Raw genomic sequence first — 25,100 nt, forward strand, 5'->3', positions numbered from 1 at the left:
CCGTTTGTCACCGTTATAGTGCAATTCATGTATTATTTAGTGTTGTGTTGTGTAGGGGCTTTGCTGGCATGCGTCCCACTGTTTTTTGTTTTTTTGTTGCCCCACTAAGATTTACATGCAAAAATCGCCGCTGCTTTCAACACTTGTCAACTTAATTTTCTCTACTGGCTCGCTTTTTGACTGCTACTACAAAGATAGCCTATCATTGGAAATAATTGATATAATTTATCAACATGAACCTTCAGTTTTCATATTTCCAAGTTAATCAAGGCAATGCAATTAGACGACGACTGTTACTGTGTCAGTGGTCTGGCAATATTGTCTCAGTAAGTCAGTCATGCTATTTGCATAAACCATTAGCCTCCCAAATGGATGTGGAATTTAATTTTGAGGTTGTTCATTAAAATCAATTAAAAGTAGGCTAGACCGAATTAGTAGCCTTAGACTATATAGTCACGATGACTTTTTTTTGCGTGCCGTGTAAATGAAGAGAGGCTTGTGCACGATCAGGAGGGACACAGAGCCAGAAGGAAGCGAGCTCTGATTCTGATGTGCTCATTTCACTGTTCACTCACGCAGTGACGATAAGCAGCGCTGCGCAGCGGACGAGGATGCTCTGTTCTCCCCCGCGTACACTCTCCCGTCGCATGCTTTCCACGATCAACATGGAAGGGGCTTAATTAATGCCCCTGCCCTCAAGCTAATGAATTTTAACTCGCCGTTTGAGACTGGACTTGCGTTAAAGCACTGGACTTTCCCAACGGAGTGGATAACGCTGAGGTATCTGCCGAATAATAAGTCTTCAGAAAAGGTACGTTTTATTTGCCTGGAATCGGGTCTGAAGTTAGCATGTTAGCTCAGCGACGCCGGGTTTGTAATGGTTTTGTAATGTCTGTTTTCATTATTTCCATACCAGAACAATATAGCTCAGTGACAGTGTCCATTTCGTTTTTACAAACCGTGTTGCCAAGTTTGTCCTTCATATTGCCTGCTATTTTGTTGAGGATATCTCCGAATAGCTTTGCGTAGGGACTATTTCTCATTTATCATGACAATAGCTTAGTGAACGAGATAGATACGCTTGTCGTTTGGACTGAAGTTCGGTGGCTGCATTGTAGCCTATCCCTTCTCAGAATTCGTCGCGGGGGATAAACGCCGGGGAAAAAGCCATAGACCTTGTGTCCCTGGACCGGTAGCCGAAATACCATCAGTGGGCTTTGGAACCCATTGTAACCTGGCAATAACGCCAGCTGTTTCTCCTGAGGAATGCTAGGACCATCTGACTGCCACGCATTGCTCCATTTTCGCAATGAGCGCCTGGAGCCGGACTGTCATTTTACACCGTTTTTAGGGATTTGACGACATACCTCAGTGTGTGTTCAAGGATAAATACGACCACGTTTGGTGAAGGGTAGGCCTATTGTTCAAGTGTCTCGAATCGCTCGTGGGAATGCCAGTCGCTATTTACATCACGTTATAATGGTGTCGATTTATATCGATGTTACTGTACATGAATCATCTCACATGCGCTCTCGTTTGGATGTATTCTGCATAGGCCACTGTTCCATATGGACAGCAAATGAAACAGAAGCCTCTGATGACAACACTAGGCTAATGGTTGGTGCTTTCAGGATCAATGTGTTCATATTCAGTGCTAAAGATGATTGCAGCGTTCTATCCTTATTATACACGGAATTTGAGAAATGTTATAAGCTCTTTGGGATATTCAGGCAATGTGACCTTTTTCAGCTTCTTGTTGTCTCTGCGGGGCCTAGCACTCGCACTCCAAGGACTTATACAACTGACTTGACCAAGTTGTGTTAGTAACAGCTTTGAATTCATGCAGCTTATCCTTGTTGTTTTTGGCTCGGGAAGCATGTCATATGCGGTGATACTTCAATACATATGGCAGCATTTTTTCAGTGAATAATTTCGTCTTGTTTACATGGTTGTGTCCCTTCTTTGTTGTGATGGCATGGTGGGGTCCATCATCCAGCCACATATCCTAGTCTTGTGCCTTTAATCATAGAGCCTTGCTTACATTATTTTTGATAGACTAATGCTTTAACTTTGTGTCCTTATAGTGCAACAAAAGTACTTTAGAGATGCATTATATTTATATTAGCATTGCCTGTGCGTTTCGGTTTTAACCACTCTTTTTTTCACTCAACTCTTTGCTGGGTCCAAAAATGTTATCGGTGCACTTTTCCTTTTTGAGGGAGGGGGTGTTCTCTCTCCTAATTTTCCAATCATGAGACTCAGCAGAATATCCAGCCTATAGGCTACTGTGCCCTGTTTGCCGACAATGTTATTTTAACGATTACCCACTCTTACCTTGTGTAATTAGATTATAAAGAAGGTAGATTGAATTATTGGTCTGGTTGGATAGAATTATTCAGTTATTACTATGTGATTACAATGTTACTAGTACTACTCTGCTATTAATGTGTTATTATAGTGTTACTATACCCGTGTGGCTGTATACTGTAGGTGGGCTGAAGGAGTGAGATCATCTCATGATCATCTCACCATCTGCATGATGGTGACAATGACAACATTCCATAACTGGCACTGACACATGCATGTCCTTCAACACCGTAAGACAGAGGAGACCGACTGACTCTTGTATCAAGAGAAATGAGATGAAGAAGACTAACAAAAAGCATACGGCTATGCAATGCATCATGAGTGACTAACCTATGTCACATAAAACAGTGCCAATCATGTCGATAAGAGTTAGGTTTGAGTTTGTTACAGAACGTCAATGGCTTTCTTAAGATTAGTGGCAGGAGGCCTGTTGGTTAGTGTGGAGTATAGTGGTTCTGGTTGGTGTAGCTGTTGAGTGTGTCAAGTTATTAACAATTTTGAAAAGCAAATTTCACCATAGCTCTGCCACTGTATTTATTCATTACTATATCAACAACATTATGTTTTTGTCATAAACATGAAAAAAATCTTCTCTCCACAAGCTAGACCGAGCACATTTTCATTTCACCTGTAGAATCCTTGGTTTGGTGCGCACTGTGAATCTGCATGAAAACATACAAATACTGTATATTCCTCTGTCCAGTGTCTGTGTTCTTTTTCCCATCTTAATCTTTTCTTTTTATTGGCCAGTCTGAGATTTGGCTTTTTATTTGCAACTCTGCCTAGAAGGCCAGCATCCCGGAGTCGCCTCTTCACTGTTGACGTTGAGACTGGTGTTTTGCGGGTACTATTTAACGAAGCTGCCAGTTGAGGACTTGTGAGGCGTCTGTTTCTCAAACTAGACACTCTAATGTACTTGTCCTCTTGTTCAGTTGTGCACCGGGGCCTCCCACTCCTCTTTCTATTCTGGTTAGAGCCAGTTTGCACTGTTCTGTGAAGGGAGTAGAGATCTTCAGTTTCTTGGCAATGGCTCGCTTGGAATAGCCTTCATTTCTCAGAACAAGAATAGACTGACGAGTTTCAGAAGAAAGTCATTTTTTTCTTGCCATTTTGAGCCTGTAATTCGAACACACAAATGCTGATGCTCCAGATACTCAACTAGTCTAAAGAAGGCCAGTTTTATTGCTTCTTTAATTAGCACAACAGTTAATTAGCACAACATAATTGCAAAAGGGTTTTCTAATGATCAATTAGCCTTTTAAAATGATCAACTTGCATTAGCTAACACAACGTGCCATTGGAACACATGAGTGATGTTTGCTGATAATGGGCCTCTGTACGCCTATGTAGATATTCCGTAAAACATCAGCCGTTTCAGCCAAGTGTTTAAACCCTTTACAATGAAGATCTGTGAAGTTATTTGGAATTTTATGAATTATCTTTGAAAGACAGGGTCCTGAAAAAGGGACGTTTCATTTTTTGCTGAGGTTATATATATACACTAGGCCTATAGGCCATGCCTACACTGTGTTGTATGCCTCTTGAGTAATCTGAGCTGAAAAAACATTATAGTCTATTCCGTTAAAACGACTAGAGCCTATGCACACGTTGTAATCAAAATTCAGAACTTAAATTGGCGCATTTCAAACTATCCTTTTGTGAGGCGCAGATGGAAACTAGTTATTTTCGATGGCAGTGGTGGGGTCGATAAACCAGAATTGGAGGATCCACCATCATCGTTTAAATCTGTGTATTGAACAGTGTATTGAACAGTAGGAAATCAACTAAAGGTATTGAATTTATTAGATCATTATTTTATTTGCCCAAGATGATGATAAGACAAAATGCATAAGTGATTCCTATTTTCTTTCAACTTTCTGAAGAGTCAACAGCGTGGAAATGCCCCTTTCTGTGTGTGCCTTTGTCTGCCATATGTAGCCGTTAGCGATGATGCTAATGACAACCATTTTCTGGTAGATGGAAAGGCTTTCCCAAAAACCTTCTCAATTTATGTTAACTACAAAGTAGCAGTGTCGATTTTAGCATGTAAATCTTGGTGGGGCAGAAAAAAAGCAGTGGGATGCATGCCAGCAAACCCATTAGTGCATACAGTTGAAGTCGGAAGTTTACATACACTTAGGTTGGAGTCATTAAAACTCGTTTGTCAACCACTCCACAAATTTCTTGTTAACAAACTATAGTTTTGGCAAGTCGGTTAGGACATCTACTTTGTGCATGAAATAAGTAATTTTTCCAACAATTGTTTATAGACAGATTATTTCACTTATAATTCACTGTATCACACAATTCCAGTGGGTCAAAAGTTTACATGCACTAAGTTGACTGTACCTTTAAACAACTTGGAAAATTGCAGAAAATTATGTCATGGCTTTAGAAGCTTCTGATAGGCTAATTGACATCATTTGAGTCAATTGGAGGTGTACCTGTGGATGTATTTCAAGGCCTACCTTCAAACTCAGTGCCTCTTTGGTTGACATCATGGGAAAATCAAAAGAAATCAGCCAAGACCTCAGAAAATAAACTGTAGACCTCCACAAGTCTGGTTCATCCTTGGGAGCAATTTCCAAATGCCTGAAGGTACCACATTCATCTTTACAAAAAAATTGTACGCAAGTATAAACACCATGGGACCACGCAGCCGTCATACCACTCAGGAAAGAGAAACCTTCTGTCTCCTAGAGATGTACGTACTTTGGTGCGAAAAGTGCAAATCAATCCCAGAACAACAGCAAAGGACCTTGTGAAGATGCTGGAAGAAACAGGTACAAAAGTATCTATTTCCACAGTAATGTCCTATATCGACATAACCTGAAAGGCCGCTCATCAAGGAAGAAGCCACTGCTCCAAAACCGCCATAAAAAAGTCAGACTACGGTTTGCAACTGCACATGGGGACAAAGTTCGTACTTTTTGGAGAAATGTCCTCTGGTCTGATGAAAGTAAAATAGAACTGTTTGGCCATAATGACCATCGTTATGTTTGGAGGAAAAAGGGGGATGCTTGCAAGCCGAAGAACACCATCCCAACCATAAGGCACGGGGGTGGCCGCATCATGTTGTGGGGGTGCTTTGGTGCAGGAGGGTCTGGTGTACTTCACAAAATAGATGGCATCATGAGGCAGGAAAATTATGTGGATATATTGAAGCAACATCTCAAGACATCAGTCAGGAAGTTGAAGCTTGGTCGCAAATGGGTCTTCCAAATGGACAATGACCCCAAGCATACTTCCAAAGTTGTGGCAAAATGGCTTAAGGACAACAAAGTCAAGGTATTGGAGTGGCCATCACAAAGCCCTGACCTCAATCCTATAGAAAATTTGTTGGCAGAACTGAAAAAGTGTGTGCGAGCAAGGAGGCCTTCAAACCTGACTCAGTTACACCAGCTCTGTCAGGAGGAATGGGCCAAAATTCACCCAACTTATTGTGGGAAGCTTGTGGAAGGCTACCCGAAACATTTGACCCAAGTTAAACAATTTAAAGGCAATGATAACAAATACTAATTGAGTGTATGTGTCACGTCCTGACCATAGAAAGCTTTTATTTTCTATGGTAGAGTAGGTCAGGGCGTGACAGGGGGTTTTGTCTAGTTATATTTTCTATGTTGTGTGGTTCTAGTTTCTGTTTTTCTATGTTCTTTTTTTTGGGATGATCTCCAATTAGAGGCAGCTGGTCATTGTTGTCTCTAATTGGGGATCATATTTAGTAGTTGTTTTTCTCCAGTGCGCATTCACAGCCCGGTGCGCTCGTTGCCTGCGCCCTGCATTTGCCGGGCTAGAGTGAGCATTCAGCCAGGAAGGGTGGTGCCAGCTCAGCGCTCCTGGTCTCCAGTACGGCTCCTCGGTCCAGGATATCCTGCGCCGGCTCCACGCACTGTGTCGCCAGTGCGCATTCACAGCCCACTGTCCTGTGCCAGCTCCCCGCATTTGCCGGGCGAAAGTAAGCATCCAGCCAGGACGGGTTGTGCCAGCTCTACGCTCGAGACCTCCGGTGCGCCTCCACGGCCCAGTATATCCTGTACCTGCCCCATGCACCCGGCCACCAGTGAGTCTATCCAGCCTGGTACGCCCTGTGCCTGCTCCTCGCACTTGCCCTGAGGTGCGTGTTACCAGTCTGGCGCCACCTGTGCCAGCCCCACGCATCAGGCCTCCAGTGCGCCTGCCCAGTCCGGTGTGTCCTGTTCCTGCTCTCCGCACTCGCCCTGAGGTGTGTGTTACCAGTCTGGCGCCACCTGTGCCAGGCCCACGCATCAGGCCCCCAGTGCGCCTTCCCAGTCCAGAGTTTCCGGCGACAGTTCCCAGTCCAGAGCTTCCGGCGACAGTTCCCAGTCCCGAGCTTCCGGCGACAGTTCCCAGTCCAGAGCTTCCCCCGATGTTTTACAGTCCGGAACCTCCTGAGACGGCCTACAGTCCGGAACCTCCTGAGACGGCCTACAGTCCGGAACCTCCTGAGACGGCCCCCAGTCCGGAACCTCCTGAGACGTCCCCTAGTCCGGAACCTCCTGAGACGTCCCCCAGTCCGGAACCTCCAGCGATGTCCCCCAGTCCGGGGCCTCCTGAGACGATCGGCAGTCCAGAGTCTCCAGCGGCGGTCTGCAGTCCAGAGTCTCCAGCGGCGGTCTGCAGTCCAGAGTCTCCAGCGGGGGTTACCAGTTCAGAGTCTCCGGCGATGATCCACCGTCCGGTGACACAAAAGCGGAGGGATCAGCTGGTGGAGCGGGGGCTACGCCCCAAACCGGAGCCGCCTCCTATGCTGGCAGATAAGCAGGATGAGAGGGTTCTTCGTCCTGCACCAGAACCGCCACCGACATTAGACACCCACCCTAACCCTCCCTGGTTTTTGTTGTTTCAGGTTTTGCGTTCGGAGTCCGCACCTTTGGGGAGGAGGGGGGTACTGTCACGTCCTGACCATAGAAAGCTTTTATTTTCTATGGTAGAGTAGGTCAGGGCGTGACAGGGGGTTTTGTCTAGTTTATATTTTCTGTGTTGTGTGGTTCTAGTTTCTGTTTTTCTATGTTTTATTTTTGGATGATCTCCAATTAGAGGCAGCTGGTCATCGTTGTCTCTAATTGGGGATCATATTTAGTAGTTGTTTTTCCACCTGGGTTTGTGGGAGATTATTTTGAGGTAGTGTATGTTGCACCTCTTTGTCACGGTTTGTTATTTTGTTTAGTAGTTTATTTGTATGTTTTGCATAGTTTCACAGTTTAAATATAATGTGGAACGATACACACGCTGTGCCTTGGTCTTCCTTGAACAACAAACGTGACAGTATGTAAACTTCTGACCCACTGGGAATGTGATGAAAGAAATAAAAGCTGAAATAAATTATTCTCTCTACTATTATTCTGACATTTCACATTCTTAAAATAAAGTGGTGATCATAACTGACCCTTGACAGGGACTTTTTACTAGGATTAAATGTCAGGAATTGTGAAAAACTGAGTTGAAATGTATTTGGCTAAGGTGTATGTAAACTTCCGACTTAAACTGTAAGTACAAATCTGAAGTGAGCTCTAAAAGGGCGTTCCTTACATAGAGGTTTATATACTGCTATCTAAACCTACATAAACATGATTCATTGGATCGGTTCACACATGTGACAGGCTCTCTATCCTAACTGAAAGAACGTATTCTGGGCATTCTGCCAGATGTTCTTCCGTAGGGGGCCCTCCCCCTCCTCTCAACCGAGGATTGTTTACGACACCAAAGATAATTTTATTCATTACAACATGAATTTGGGTCGTGTTTGTATCAAATCAAATCAAATCAAATGTATTTATGTAGCCCTTCTTACATCAGCTGATATCTCAAAGTGCTGTACAGAAACCCAGCCTAAAACCCCAAACAGCAAGCAATGCAAGTGTAGAAGCACGGTGGCTAGGAAAAACTCCCTAGAAAGGCCAAAACCTAGGAAGAAACCTAGAGAGGAAAAAGGCTATGAGGGGTGGCCAGTCCTCTTCTGGCTGTGTCGGGTGGAGATTATAACAGCACATGGCCAAGATGTTCAAATGTTCATAAATGACCAGCATGGTCAAATAATAATAATCATAGTAGTTGTCAAGGGTGCAACAAGTCAGTAACATAAGAGTGTCATTTGGCTTTTTCATAGCCGATCTTTGAGAGTATCTCTACTGCTCCTGCTGTCTCTAGAGAGTTGAAAACAGCAGGTCTGGGACAGGTAGCACGTCCGGTGAACAGGTCAGGGTTCCAGCAGGTCTGGGAGAGCAGGTCTGGGACAGGTAGCACGTCCGGTGAACAGGTTAGGGTTTCATAGCCGCAGGCAGAACAGTTGGAATAGGAGCAGCAGCACGGCCAGGTGAACTGGGGACAGCAAGGAGTCATCAAGCCAGGTAGTCCTGTGGCATGGTCCTAGGGCTCAGGTCCTCCGAGAGAGAGAGAGAAAGAAAGAAAGAGAGAGAGAATTAGAGAGAGCATATTTAAATTCACACAGGACACCGGAAAAGACAAGAGAAATACTCCAGATGTGACAGACTGACCCTAGCCCCCTGACACATAAACTACTGCAGCATAAATACTGGAGGCTGAGACAGGAGGGGTCAGGAGACACTGTGGCCCCGTCCGATGAAACCCCCGGACAGGGCCAAACAGGTAGGATATAACCCCACCCACTTTGCCAAAGCACAGCCCCCACACCACTGGAGGGATATCTCCAACCACCAACCTACCATCCCGAGACAAGGCCGAGTATAGCCCACAAAGATCTCCGCCACGGCACAACCCAAGGGGGGGCGCCAACCCAGACAGGAAGACCACGTCAGTGACTCAACCCACTCAAGTGACGCACCCCTCCCAGGGACGGCATGGAAGAACACCAGTAAGCCAGTGACTCAGCCCCTGTAATAGGGGTAGAGGCAGAGAATCCCAGTGGAGGGAGGGGAAACCGGCCAGGCAGAGGCAGCAAGGGCGGTTCGTTGCTCCAGCCTTTCCGTTCACCTTCACACCCCTGGGCCAGACTACACTTAATCATAGGACCTACTGAAGAGATGTGTCTTCAGTAAAGACTTAAAGGTTGAGACTGAGTCGGCGTCTCTCACATGGGTAGGCAGACTATTCCATAAAAATGGAGCTCTATAGGAGAAAGCCCTGCCTCCAGCTGTTTGCTTAGAAATTCTAGGAACAATTAGGAGGCCCGCGTCTTGTGACCATAGTGTACGTGTAGGTATGTACGGCAGGACCAAATCGTAAAGATAGGTAGGAGCAAGCTCATGTAATGCTTTGTAGGTTAGCAGTAAAACCTTGAAATCATCCCTTGCCTTAACAGGAAGCCAGTGTAGGGAGGCTAGCACTGGAGTAATATGATCAAATTTCTTGGTTGTAGTCAGGCGTATTTAGCACTAACTGAAGTTTATTTAGTGCTTTATCCGGGTAGCCGGAAAGTAGAGCATTGCAGTAGTCCAACCTAGAAGTAACAAAGGCATAGATACATTTTTCTGTGTCATTTTTGGACAGAAAGTTTCTGATTTTTACAATGTTACGTAGATGGAAAAAAGCTGTCCTTGAAACAGTCTTGATATGTTCTTCAAAAGAGAGATCAGGGTCCAGAGTAATGCTGAGGTCCTTCACAGTTTTATTTGAGATGACTGTACAACCATCCAGATTAATTGTCAGATTCAACAGAAGATCTCTTTGTTTCTTGGGACCTAGAACAAGCATCTCTGTTTTGTCCGAGTTTAAAAGTAGAAAGTTTGCAGCCATCCACTTCCTAATGTCTGAGACACAGGCTTCTAGGGAGGGCAATTTTGGGGCTTCACCATGTTTCATTGAAATGTACAGCTGTGTGTCATCCGCATAGCAGTGAAATTTAACATTATGTTTTCGAATGACATCCCCAAGAGGTAAAATATATATTGAAAACAATAGTGGTCCTAAAACGGAACCTTGAGGAACACCGAAATTTACAATTGATTTGTCAGAGGACAAACCATTCACAGAGACAAACTGATATCTTTCCGACAGATAAGATCTAAACCAGGCCAGAACTTGTCCATGTAGACCAATTTGGGTTTCCAATCTCTCCAAAAGAATGTGGTGATCGATGGTATCAAAAGCAGCAGTAAGGTCTAGGAGCACGAGGACAGATGCAGAGCCTCGGTCTGACGTCATTAAAAGGTCATTTACCACCTTCACATGTGCAGTCTCAGTGCTATGATGGGGTCTTCAGGAAGGCAGTGAGTTGGTGCGCAACAGCTTTTTCAAAAATTTTTGAGAGGAATGGAAGATTCGATATAGGCCGATAGTTTTTTTAATTTCTGGGTCAAGATTTGGCTTTTTCAAGAGATGCTTTATTACTGCCACTTTTAGTGAGTTTGGTACACATCCGGTGGACAGAGAGCCGTTTATTATGTTCAACATAGGAGGGCAAAGCACAGAAAGCAGCTCTTTCAGTAGTTTAGTTGGAACAGGGTCCAGTATGCAGCTTGAAGGTTTAGAGACCATGATAATTTTCATCATTGTGTCAAGAGATATAGTACTAAAACACTTTAGTGTCTCCCTTGATCCTAGGTCCTGGCAGAGTTGTGCAGACTCAGGACAACGGAGCTTTGGAGGAACACGCAGATTCAAAGAGGAGTCCGTAATTTGCTTTCTAATGATCATGATCTTTTCCTCAAAGAAGTTCATGAATTCATTACTGCTGAAGTGAGAGCCATCCTCTCTTGGGGGATGCTGCTTTTTAGTTAGCTTTGCGACAGTATCAAAAAGAAATTTCGGATTTGTTCTTATTTTCCTCAATTAAGTTGGAAAAATAGGATGATCGAGCAGCAGTGAGGGCTCTTCGATACTGCACGGTAATGTCTTTCCAAGCTAGTCGGAAGACTTCCAGTTTGGTGTGGTGCCATTTCGTTCCAATTTTCTGGAAGCTTACTTCAGAGCTCCCTTGCTTCAGAGCTTGTATGCATTTGTTTGTGTTATGGGGTTCACAGGAGTTTAGAGGACCAGACTGAGTACGTTCCAGACCATGTTACCATGTTATTTAGTCTACACTTTTTCTCTTTGTAAAATCCAGGTTATCTGGAGATGTTCCAGAGGCCCCTGTTGAAATATACTCAACGTATATTCATAAAGTGACGGCATTTTGGATCCACAGGCATGAGGGATGCATCATTGTCCCTAAACAATACACTAGCCTGTCTCTAATCACTTAGGACCCATCTGTTGACACCTTTACCAACAAAGGTGTGATGCCCTACATCCCTTCATCAACTGAGTCTAAATGCTGACACCACAACCATGTCTTTCCAGGAGACGTGCAGTACAAGCAAATCTTCTGCAAGGGGTCCAAGCAGTGGATGGTTTTAAGAAGGTCTACGAACCCTGTACTCACCACTTCCGGCGGAGTCTTATCCAGCTGGCCGTAGACCGCAGACGGGACATTCGCTTCAAGCACAAAGTCTCATCTTCCCCAGCCCACCTTGCCACCCAGCAAGTGAATTTCCATTGGCATAAACTACCACAGTCTACCACTGACATTCAGTTTTACAATACAGCCTTCTCTCTCATCTTGCCTGCAATGGTGTTGTAATCGGGGTGACTCTGCTATACCACATCAAAACACACTAAGCTATCATGTCTAACCTCATCACACAGTCAAATGGACAGGCACACCTTAGTTTGATGTCACTCCATTACCCTGTCAAAACTAGATTGAATTTCCTAAAAGCCTACTCTGGCAGTGGTAAATGTTGTAGTGTTGTAGTGACACTAACTGATACAGTTTGTATATATAAATAAATGCCTTTGTATTTCTAGATTTGGATTCATTTTTGTATAGGGAAAGGTCTCGCCATGAACAACTACCGTTTTTCACAAACTGTAATAAAATGTTTTGATTCATTGTCTGATTCACATAACTAACCGTCTAATGCCAGTTCCCTACCACGGATGGAACCACTACATGTGTTATTATAGCGCTACTATAACAAGACTATAATAATATGTGTAGGAGGAGAAAACATTCCTACAGAATATTTTGTCCTTCATTTCTATAGGTTGCATACCTCTATTTCTGCCTGCTTTGGCATAGTTCTCCTAGTAGAGCACTGGAATAAGAGAACTAAGCTGAACCAGGCAGAACTAGAAGTATGCAACCTACAGCTAAAAATATTATACTGGTTTCTCTGTCCTTTTAATGTTGCCTGAGCACGCATAGAAGTACCTGGCCTGCTTCTCGCAAATGTCAAATGTAGGAAAGTGCCCAGCTGGGCTTCTCAGTCATTTTCTCTTCACCTCACAAGTCAACGAAGTCTGCTTTTAATTATTATATATATATTTTTTTACATCCATTCAAATTATAATAGTTCCTCACAGTATTTGAAAAATCTTTGCAACACTCTACTCTCCCTCTCGATAATCAGCATCTCTGATAAATAGGCTATGGACATATTGCGTGTATTTGGTTCTATTTTGATGATTGTCAATTTCATCTTCCTACTATAGCATAGCAGTCTCCTTCATACTTTCCTTGACAATTCATTATCTTATAGCCTAGTTTCGGAAAGCCTAAGGTAGGCCTCGGTTTCTTTATACATTTTAAAGGAAAGGAGAAATATTTGCTTTTGTGTCTGACATACAGTTCATTCGGAAAGTATTCAGACCCCTTCACTTCTTCCACATTTTGTTACGTTACAGCTTATTCTAAAATTGATTAAATAAAAATGTTCCCCTCATCAATCTACATACAACACCCGATAATGACAAAGCAAAAACAGGTTTTTAGACATTTTTGCACATTTATAAAAAATAAATAACTTATTTACATGAGTATTTAGACCCGTTGCTATGAGACTCGAAATTGAGCTCAGGTGCATCCTATTTCCATTGATCATCCTTGAGATTTTTCTACAACTTGATTGGAGTCCACCTGTGGTATATTCAATTGATTGGAGATGATTTGGAATGGAACACACCTGTCTATATAAGGTCCCATAGTTGACAGTGCATGTCAGATCAAAAATCAAGCCATGAGGTTGAAGGAATTGTCCATAGAGCTCCAAGACAGAATTGTGTCGAGGCACAAATCTGGGGAAGAGTACCAAAACATTTATGCGGCATTGGCGGTCCCCAAGAACACAGTGGCCTTCATCATTCTTAAATGGAAGAAGTTTGGAACGACCAAGACTCTTCCTAGAGCTGGCCGCCCGGCCAAACTGAGCAATCAGAGAAAAAGGGCCTTGGTCAGGGAGGTGACCAAGAACCCGATGGTCACTCTGACAGAGCTCCAGAGTTTCTCTGTGGAGATGGGAGAACCTTCCAGAAAGACAACCATCTCTGCAGCACTCCACCAATCAGGTCTTTATGGTAGAGTGGCCAGATGGAAGCCACTCCTCAGTAAAAGACACATGACAGTCCTCTTGGAGTTTGCCTCTTGGAGTTTGCCTAAAGGCACCTTAAGGACTCTCAGACCATCAGAAACAAGATTCTCTGGTCTGATGAAATCAAGATTGAACTCTTTGGCCTGAATGCCAAGCGTCACGTCTGGAGGAAACCAGGCACCTGGCCAATACTATCCCTACGGTGAAGCATGATGGTGGGAGCATCATGTTGTGGGTATGTTTTTCAGTGGCAGGGACTGTGAGACTAGTCAGGATTGAGGGAAACATTTACAGAGCAAAGTACAGAGAGATCCTTGATGAAAATCTGCTCCAGAGCACTCAGGACCTCAGACTGTGGTGAAGGTTCACCTTCTATCAGGATAACAACCCTAAGCATACAGCCAAGACAACATATGAGTGGCTTCGGGACAAGTCTCTGAATGTCCATGAGTGGACCTGCCAGAGCTCGGACTTGAACCCGATCGAACATCTCTGGAGAGACCTGAAAATAGTTGTGCAATGACGCTCCCCATCCAACCTGACCGAGCTTGACAGGATATGCAGAGAAGAATGGGAGAAACTCCCCAAATACAGGTGTGCCAAGCTTGTAGTGTCATACCCAAGAATACTTGAGGCTGTAATCGCTGCCAAAGTGCTGAGTAAAGGGTCTAAATACTTATGTAAATGTGATAGTTCTTTTCTTTTTTTTTGTGCAAATTTGCAAAAAATTCTTAAAACCTGTTTTTGCTTTGTAGATAGGTGAAAAAAAATATTGAATCCATTTTGAATTGAGACTGTAACACAACAAAATGTGGAACAAGTCAAGGGGGTATGAATACTTTCTGATGGCACTGTACATGTGCACAGATTACATTTAGAACAATATCTAGCCTGATAGAAAGAAATGGGGCATAGCCATCAACAATAACCTTTATTTAAAGGTTAGTTAAGAACAAATTCAGTTAAGAACAAATGTTTATTTACAATGACGGCCTACCCCGGCCCAACCATAACCCAGACAATGCTGGGCCAATTGTGAGTCGCCCTATGGGACTCCCAATCATGGCTGGTTGTGATACAGCCTGGAATCGAACCAGGGTCTGTAGTGACGCCTCTGGCATAAAGATGCAGTGCCTTACACCGCTGCGCCACTCGGGAGCCAAAATCATAACCACTATGTTAACCCTAGTCAATTATATTACATTGCTAGCTAGTAAAATTATTTAGGTTTACAGCGTTTGATGTTACATGTTTGCTAACAAGTTACAAACGCGAGGCTTGTCACATAGCAAGCTAGCAGGCGCCAGGCTAACTAGCCAACTCCAGTCATGTGTTAACATTTGCTGGTAAACCTAGATTTAGGTGGCTGGTTGTAACGTTAGTAGATTGCTGTTTAGTAGCCAAATCTATGACTAAATATAGAATACATTTCAAGATAAAAAAGATAGATCTCCGATGGAAAAACCTATTCTCTTTTTAGTCATAGATAGGGCTAGCTGTTTAGCTAACTTAGATAGCTACACTACCGTTCAAAAGTTTGGGGTCACTTAGAAATGTCCCGGTTTTTGAAAGAAAAGCTCATTTTTTGTCCATTAAAATAACATCAAATTGATCAGAAATATAGTGTAGACATTGTTAATGTTGTAAATGACTATTGTAGCTGGAAATGGCAGATTTTTTATGGAATATCCACATAGGTGTACAGAGGCCCATTATCAGCAACCATCACAACTGTGTTCCAATGGCACGTTGTGTTAGCTAATCTAAGTTTATAATTTTAAAAGGCTAATTGATCTTTAGAAAACCCTTTTGCAATTATGTTAGCACAGCTGAAAAATGTTGTCCTGATTAAGGAGCAATAAAACTGTTCTTCTTTAGACTAGTTGAGTATCTGGAGCATCAGCATTTGTGGGTTCGATTACAGGCTCAAAATGGCCAGAAACAAGAACTTTCTTCTGAAACTCGTCAGTCTGTTCTGGGAAATGAAGGCTATTCCATGCAAGAAATTGCCAAGAAACTGAAGATCTCGTACAATGCTGTGTACTACTCCTTTCACAGAACAGCGCCAACTGTCTCTAACCAGAATAGAAAGAAGAGTGAGATGCCCCGGTGCACAACTGAACAAGAGGACAAGTACATTAGAGTGTCTAGTTTGAGAAACAGATGCCTCACAAGTCCTCAACTGGCAGTTTTATTAAATAATACCCGCAAAACACCAGTCTCAACGTTAACAGTGGAGAGGCGACTCCGGGATGCTGGCCTTCTAGGCAGAGTTACAAAGAAAAAGCCATATCTCAGACTGGCCAATAAAAAGAAAAGATTAAGATGGGCAAAAGAACACAGACACTGGACAGAGGAAGATTGGAAAAAAAGTGTTATGGATAGACAAATCTAAGTTTGTGGTGTTCGGATCACAATGAAGAACATTCGTGAGACGCAAGAAAAATGAAAAGATGTTGGAGGAGTGCCTGATGCCATCTGTCAAGCTTGGTTGAGGCAGTGTGATGGTCTGGGAGTGTTGTGGACAGTGCTTAACTGGAGCCAATTTCCTCCTACAACAGGACAATGACCCAAAGCACAGCTCCAAACTATGCAATAATTATTTAGGGAAGAAGCAGTTAGCTGGTGTCACGGGTGTCGTAGGGTAGAGACCAAGACGCAGCGGGAAAATGTACATTCATCTTCTTTTTATTATGGTGAAGAAGGGAAACACAAACGTATACAAAACAAAATGAACTTGACAGTCTTGTCAGGCAAAACATCTAAACAAGAACAATCTCCCACAAAATCCCATGAAAAACAAACTCCTAATTATAGGACCCTCAATCAGAGGCAACAATAACCAGCTGCCTCCAATTGAAGGTCCAACCCCAATTAACTAAACATAGAACTACAAAAGACTAGATAGAACATAGAAATATACTAACATAGAACAATGACTAACAAACCCCGGACTAATAAATCAAATACCCCCTCTACCTGAACACATACACAAAACACACCCTGAACCACATAAAACAAACACCCCCTGCCACGTCCTGACCAAACTACAATAACAAATAACCCCTATACTGGTCAGGACGTGACAGCTGGTATTCTGTCTATAATGGAGTGGCCAGCACAGTCACCGGATCTCAACCCTATTGAGCTGTTGTGGGAACGGCTTGACCGTATGGTACTTAAGAAGTGCCCATCAAGCCAGTCCAACTTGTGGGAGGTTCTTCAGGAAGCATGGGTGAAACAAATTGACAAGTAGAATGCCAACGGTCTGTAAGGCTGTAATTGCTGCAAATGGAGGATTCTTTGACTTGAAGTTTGAAGGACACACTTATTATTTCAATTAAAAATCATTATTTATAACCTTGTCAACGTCTTGACTATATTTCCTATTCATTTTGCAACTCATTTCATGTGTTTTCATGAAAAACAAGGACATTTGTAAGTGACCCCAAACTTTTGAATGGTAGTGTACCTAGCTAGCTAAGTTAGCTACCTAAGTTAGCAAACACTGAAACAGAAAATAACAATTTGATTTTCCCCCACTGTAACACAGTAGTATGTTAGCCAGCAATACACAAGATGTGTTTCAGTAGATAAACTAAAGTTAGCTAGCTAGATGGCTTGTTTGAAAAATAACTCACATAGCTAGCTATTTGTCATCTGCCCTCTTGGTGCTGGCATCGGCTGTTGCTGAGCTTGTAGCTAAATCCAACTCTTTGTTTCAAATCCTCTTCGGTATATTCCGGTTGAAACATACGGTTGAATGTCACCATGTAGCTAGCTAAGAGAACATGACAAAATTCTCCATCGTCAAATTCGTGTTGATGAGAGGAATCACTTGAAGCCATTGTGGTCTGGTCAGTTCTTTCAGTTTTGCCCAATAGGATTTGTGTTGTGTCCGCCTCCCATTCAAAAAAGCCCTCCCTGGGGGAGGGACGGGGCCAGAGCAGGAACCACTGCCCCATATCGAGTTGTAGCCTTTCAGAGACTGGAAAGAATGTGTCACCTTATACATTTATAATTAAATCCGCCGATAGGAACATTGCTGAAAGACGTCCAATGGCTCTATCGTTCAAGGATAACCATATCTACATGCAGACAAACATATAGTGCAGTCAGTATAACATAGAGGCTTCGCAAAATGCCACAAAGCAGGACTACATGGGACCCCCCCCTCAATACACCGGATGTCGTCATGGGTTATCTCCTTCGGGGCGCACGCGAAGCCCAGACCTCTTCTTAGGAAATTATGTGTGAAACACATCTCACTGACCCTAGAAATGCCTTGGTCATGATCACAACAAACCCAGATTCCCCTTGACGTTAAACGTTTGAAATAAAATATGGCTGGAACAGAGTATCACACAACAGAGTTTGTGATTCAGGCTTCTTGCTGGGTATGCTGCTTCCTGTGTAGGCCTTCCTGTAGCCTATTTATCTTCAGGTGATTCTTAGCCATTGACACAGCTTCACCTGAGATGGCTGCTGTTCATGGTCTTGTGGTTCTGAATGTGAGATTGTAGGTATTCCAATCATTGCTGTCCGTGGTGCTAAATTGGAAACTCTACTATCAGCACTATTTGCTTATTTGTTTACCTTTACCAGTTTCCACGTGATAACGTCACCACAATAACCTGCTACTAATGATGTTAGTAGTGATGATCAATGATCAGTTTTCTATATAAACATATGGATTGGTAACCACTCTCTCCCCTGTACTCTCTTTTACAGAGGCAAATTATGCCAGCAGCACCAGAGTCCCTCCCTCTGGTGACGTGCCAGCCCATTGGTCAGACCGCCCTGTGCCCCTCCTCTAGCCCCGCCCTCTCTCCTGGCAGATCCATGCTGCTGGACACGCCCCACAGAGCCACGCCCACACCATGAGTGCCAACGGGCCAGCCAACGCCCCTGCGGCCCCGGCTGCAACTCCAGTTGCCCCGCCGGTGCCCAGTCCGGTAGCCGCCCCTCCGGCTGCCCCGGTCCCTGTGCCGACCGTCCCGGTGGGCGCTTTGGCACAGAAGAAGCGGGCGCAGTACGCCAAAAGCAAGAAGCAGGGGAGCAACGCCAACACCAGGCCAGCCAGGGCCCTGTTCTGCCTCAAACTCAACAATCCCATACGAAGAGCCTGCATCAGCCTGGTAGAGTGGAAGTATCCTTCACAACGGACCAGAGTGTGTGTGTGTGTGTGTCTGGATGTTGATGATCTATACCTTGTACTTTAGTGTGTGTTGCAGTGTGTGTATGATGTGTAGGTCAGTGCATGAGAAGAACCATCACGGGCTCAGTTAGGGTGAATTGTGAATTGCCGCCCATGCACCAATTCATGATTTACCTTTGTCTGAACCGTACAGTTGGCTAAATCTTGAGTTGCACCTAGCCCATGCCTAGCTTTAGCTCGAGCTCGCTTTAGCTGACTAGCTTTAGCTGACTAGCTTTTAGCTGACTTGAGCTTTAGCTGATTCTAGTTTTAGCTGACTAGCTTTAGCTGACTAGCTTTAGCTGACTCTAGCTTTAGCGGACTCAAGCTTTAGCGGACTCAAGCTTTAGCGGACTCAAGCTTTAGCCGGACTCAAGCTTTAGCTGACTAGCTTTAGCTGACTAGCTTTAGCTGACTCTAGCTTTAGTTGACTCTAGCTTTAGTTGACTCTAGCTTTAGCTGACTAGCTTTAGCTGACTAGGTTTAGCTGACTAGCTTTAGCTGACTAGGTTTAGCTGACTAGCTTTAGCTGTCTAGCTTTAGTTGACTCTAGCTTTAGTTGACTCTAGCTTTAGCTGACTCTAGCTTTAGCTGACTAGCTTTAGCTGACTAGGTTTAGCTGACTAGCTTTAGCTTAGCCATGTGCAGTGACTGTATCCCATCTCCATTTCCTCTCACAGTCCAGTACAACTAGACAAGAGACACTCTTTTATGTTAATCTCACTGCAGAGTGTGACTCACTACCCAACACAAGAATATGAAAGTGAAACAGAAAGTCAACGTTTACTTTTAATCAGTTCATTCTAGCGTAAGTAGCCTACTGCAGGGAAAGACAGATTATTTCACAGCTATAGCCAGCGATGCGTGAATCATTCTAGACTTTGTGTTTTTTCGGCGGTGCATGCGAGAGAATAGTCAACTGGAGGTAAAAAAAAAATGGGAAAAAAGTTGTTTTTTGCTGCCTCCTAAGGCGCAGTGAAAGTCACCATGTCCCAAATCTTAAAATACTGGTGGGGCCAGGGTGACTCAGTGACACGACACAGCTGCGTGAGCCTCTGCTGGGACTCTGCTGCTCCAGAAGACACAGTCATCAGAACACTGTGATAACTCTGCACATTATCTCATGTTATTTAGATTGGCCCTGAATTGCCAAGTTGCATTTTGAATGTCATTATGACTTTTTTCTGACTCTCGCAACTTCCAATGTCTTTGGCTTGAACTCTGTCTGTGTTTGATGACTATTCGTTTGAACAGGAACGAGTCAAATGTTGACACTGTGAATATATTCATGTGATCCTCGCTTCGATGATTTTCCCTTAACCTTGTCTTCCAGGCCATTTGATATCTTTATATTAATAGCTATTTTTGCCAACTGTATGGCCTTAGCTGTGTACATCCCCTTCCCTCAGGATGACTCTAACTCCACCAACCATGACCTGGTGAGTACATACATCAGCATTACTCCTAACTCAAATGAACCCCATGACCGCCGAACCCCCTTGCATTACCTTTGACCCCCTATTGTGCCCTGGAGAGGTAAAGGGTGAAGTTGCCCCTGGACGCTGATCTTGGGTCAGTTTTGCATCCCCCCACTAATGGTTAAGCTTAGGATTGGGGGATGGTAAGATGATCCTAGATCTGTAGCCAAGGGGCACTTCACCCTGAGCCTCGGCTGTTTTCACCTTACTGTACTGTGAATGACTCCTTGGGTTTGATGCTGTGTGCTCTGGCAGTGACAGCATTCATGGTGCAGGTGACTTGTGGTGTCATTGAAGTCACTGTGGAGGTGCTGTTGGACAATGGGTACCCTCTGTTGTCAGGTTATTACCCCTGCAGTGTTATTATGGTTGTGTATGGTTGACGGTGCTTGACTTGGACTGAAATAGGTGCCGGTACTCATGTCGGGTGCCAGTACTATTTATATTTAGGTGTAGGAACTCCACAATACTTTTCAAACAATATTGTATAAGAGGTGCAGGAACTCAAGCAGTTGACATGACTAGTGTTTAAAGGCACTAAATGGGACACGTCTTGCTGTTCAATGGTCATGCGTTATTAATGTGTATTACATGTAAATGTCTAGCTGTGTGTGTGTGTGTGTGTGTGTGTGCGGGGGATGTGTAGATGTGTGTGCAATCTACTGTTTAAAGATTGTTCTTGTGTAACCACGGTGACTATGAGTCCAGGCGTTGGTTAGGTAGAGGACCATCTCCATGCTCTTTCCCATTTGTACTTCGTCATGTCATATCGTTCCCGCAGTGCACCAGAATTTCGTTCCGTTTTTATTTGTAGAAATCGCCATCTCTCTGTGCTCCCCCTGTGAGCACGCGAGTCTCGACAGTGTGTCTGTGTAGACTGATGCATTGTGGGCGACGCGGTGTTCATAGCAGGGTTCCTACAGCTGAGAGTGTGTGCCTGCACAGTCCGCTGGCGAGACAACAGACATTTGGATTCTTACGTGAGCAGAATTTAGCTGGAGAGCTTAGTGATTCATCAATGTCTGAGAACAGGATGGTGTGAGAGCGATAGAGAGCTAGAAGCTGTCCTGTTTTGTAGCCCTCAACTCACCTTCTGCTTTAAAAGATGCATGGGGCTTATAGAAATCAAATTGCATTGGTCGCATACGTATACACGCACGCACGGTGTTCCTGCCATTATGCTGCGGTTGAACGAAGACGATCTACTGTAAGATACTATAATGTGACCTACTACTTGAGAGGAGAAGTGTGGTGTAATGCTTGCCCGTGTGACCTCCAGGAGAGTGACCCTGGGGGTATTTGTTTGCACAGTGGTGCATAGGAGGAGGAAAGTAGGTTATCTGGGACATTACAGTCTGTGCTACAGTATTGTGTAATCTATGGGCTCGCTTGGTGTTCAGCTACACGTTGTACAGGAGCACCGGAAGAGCGTGGGCTTAGTGAGGGGATTGCAATGTTCATAAACCAGTGTGAGTATCAGGCCAAAACGTGGTCCTGCCTGGCTCGGTTGGTAGAGCATGGTGTCTTCAACACCAGGCTCGTGGGTTCAATTCCCGCTGGGTCCACCCTTATAAAATGTATGTAGCACCACTTTAAGTAGCTTTGGATAAGTAGGGAGATTAAATGTAACAGGGGATCTGATTCTGTACTTTTGGGAGAATTAACTAGAGCCATGTATAAAGTATGTGTGGCCCTGGAGTTAAAAGTCGACTCTGTGGAAAGCACGCTGGATATAGCCTAGGTACGTAGGCTACAGCACACCTTATGTTATGTCCATATGCTGGGATGATGATTTAACCTCAATAAAAGTGTCTATAAATTCACTCCACGGTAGCAGTGTTGCCATTAAACTGTGGGGCGGTGGTATGGATGTGTGAGGGAAGTGTGAGGGGGTTCATGTGAATGGGGATGTATTTATATGGCAGCTAACGAGGAACGGCTAGGCTAGGCTGATGGACAGATCCACACCCTGAGATACTGGCACCGGTGAGCCTGGCACCGACGGTCATACCGTGCTCAAGGTCTCTTAGGTCACTCGTTTTTCCCATCCTAACATTCAATCGAACAGTAACTGAATGCCTTGATGCCTGTCTGCCTGCTGTCTGTAGGAGCAAACCATTTTCAGGAACGGGCTGGTGTGCCCAATAAACTGACCCCTGAGTGTTTGTGCCAAACTTCAGTCAATCTTACTTTTTAGGTGAGTTGTGCAGTTCTGCTCTTTCCAATTGCAGTAGGTATACTGTAGGAGGTTGATTTAGGGCTGGCGCAGCAAATGTACTGTAATAACTACAATACACACACACACAGAGGTCTCAGGAGGAGGAATGGGAGAGTGTAGAAATGCTGACTTGGTTGAATATGGCAGCCAGCAGGGGATGAGGGATGAGAACTCCAGAGCACAGCGCTGCCATCGCTCTCTCACACAAACACGCACACACACACACGCGCACACGCACACACGCACACACCCACACACACACACACACACACACACACACACACACACACACACACACACACACACACACACACACACACACACACACACACACAATACTGCACTGCAGGCCCATAGGTGAGCTGGCTGGGGCTGATGATGGGAGAACCATGATGGCAGGGGAACGGCACAGGGTCGGGGTAGAAGGCCTGGCTGTCAGGGAGGGACAACCAGGCGAGTCCCCTGGCTCCTATCATCCTATCACGAGGCGCTAATGCCATGAAAATTAGATTCAGTGACAGACTCAGTGTAACCTGGGGGGAGGGAAAGAGAGAGAGCGGTACCGTTCAAACTCAGTATCTTACTTTGAGCTCAGCAAGCTGAGGGGAGGCTAAGGCTGTTTCCCAACGCTGGCCCTCCAAGACAGAGCAACTAGTGGTAGGGATAAATATGTCTAAGGAATGGGACATCACTCGTGACTCGCACACATCATCAGAAGCCGACAACAGAAACCACACAATTCATTGACAACGAACCGTGTGTTTTTCACAATGCCTGTACTGGCGGCAGTAATAGCTTTCGTTATATTTCTTATGCAACACATTTTTTTTTTTATATATATATATTTTTTTTTTCACCTTTATTTAACCAGGTAGGCAAGTTGAGAACAAGTTCTCATTTACAATTGCGACCTGACATACGTCCCATATGAGCAACAAATGAAAACAGCAAAACAACAATATGCCAGTAATGTACCCGTCCTCTGGCTGTGGTTCAATGTGGAGTAATACTGAAGCAGGAGTTTCATTCCATAAATAGCAGTTTGACAATTAGCAGCCACGTTTCCTTCACTCAGTCATTTTCTGCAATTTCTTAGGGATGAATGATTAACCATCAAACAATTAAAACCGTTGTTCTGAACAAATATTTATACCCAAGGTTTTAGGGTCCATACTGTCACACCTGCTCCCGCTTCCCCTCTCTGGCGCTTGAGGGCAACAGGATGCCCTTCATTACGCACACCTGTCACCATCATTACACGCATCAGGCTCATTGGACTCACCTGGACACCTTCACATTTTGATTGCCTTCCCTAATATCTGTCTGTTTCCTCTGTTTCATCCCCGTGTCAGCATTATTGTCTTTTCCGTTTCCCCTGTCCAGATGTTGTCCGTATTCTGTTCCTCTCCGTTAGTTATTAAATGTTCACTCCCTGTACCTGCTTCTCGTCTCCAGCGTCGTTCCTTACAGAATGCTGACAACATTATACAAAGCATCAGGGAGTTTTTTGTTTTTTGTTTTGTTGGTGACGTCGGGTCATTGTGCCGCCACCGATGGAACCGGGGGTGCCTCAGCTGGTTCGTCGGGCTTCCACGCCTTAGCTGGCTCGAGAGGTTTCCTTCCCTCAGCTGGCTCGTCGGGCTCCTACGCCTCAGCAAGCTCATCGGGCTCCCATCCCACATCATGCCTAAGCCAGCTCGTCGGGCTCCCACGCCTCAGCCGTGCTCGTCGGGCTTCTACGCCTCAGCCGGTCAGTCCGGCGCCCATGCCTCGGCCAGCCCGTCAGGCTCGCCCAGGTGGGACACCTGGTGGTGCCCCTAGAGGGGAGGTACTGTCACGCCTGCTCCTGCTTCCCCTCTCTGGCGCTCGAGGATGCCAGGATGCCCATCATTACGCACACCTGTCACCATCATTACATGCATCAGCGCTCATTGGACTCACCTGGACTCCTTCACGTTTTGATTGCCTTCCCTATATCTGTCATTCCTTACACATACAGAGATCTGCTACATACAGTGCCTTCAGAAAGTATTCACACCCCTTGACTTTTTCCACATGTTGTTGTGTTAAAACCTGCATTTAAAATATATTACATTTAGATTTGTTGTCACTGGCCTACACGCAATACCCCATGATGTCAAAGTGGAATTATGTTTTTTGAAATGTTCAGGAGTAAAAATTTGCTTAAGAAGTCACAATAATAATAAGTTGCATGGACTCACTCTGTGTGCAAAAATTGTGTTTAATATGATTTTTAAATGACTACCTCACCTCTGTACCCCACACACACAATTATCTGTAAGGCCCCTCTGTTGAGCAGTGAATTTCAAAAACAGATTCAACCAGAAAGATCATAGGAGGTTTTGCAATGCCTTGCAAAGAAAGGCACCTATTGGTAGATTATTAAAAAATTAAAAAGGAGACGTTGAATATCCCTTTGAGCATGCTGAAGTTATTAATTACACTTTGGATGGTGTATCATTAGACCCAGT

The 25,100-nt window shown here is 44.4% G+C and overlaps 1 protein-coding gene across 1 annotated transcript in view; it reads left to right on the forward strand.

Moving 5' to 3' along the window:
- Positions 1-541: 541 nt before the first annotated feature.
- LOC106565299 (voltage-dependent L-type calcium channel subunit alpha-1D) overlaps positions 542-25,100 on the forward strand; it is a 128,499-nt gene continuing 103,940 nt past the window's right edge. The window contains exons 1-3 of the mRNA XM_082959556.1: positions 542-811; positions 18,447-18,864; positions 20,246-20,351. Coding sequence (XP_082815682.1) covers positions 18,596-18,864; positions 20,246-20,351 — 375 coding nt within the window. The 5' untranslated portion in view covers positions 542-811; positions 18,447-18,595. The remainder of the gene's footprint in view (positions 812-18,446; positions 18,865-20,245; positions 20,352-25,100) is intronic.

Source organism: Salmo salar, chromosome 12 (assembly GCF_965601325.2).
Source record: "Salmo salar chromosome 12, fSalSal1, whole genome shotgun sequence".
NCBI classification, from domain to species: Eukaryota; Metazoa; Chordata; class Actinopteri; order Salmoniformes; family Salmonidae; genus Salmo; species Salmo salar.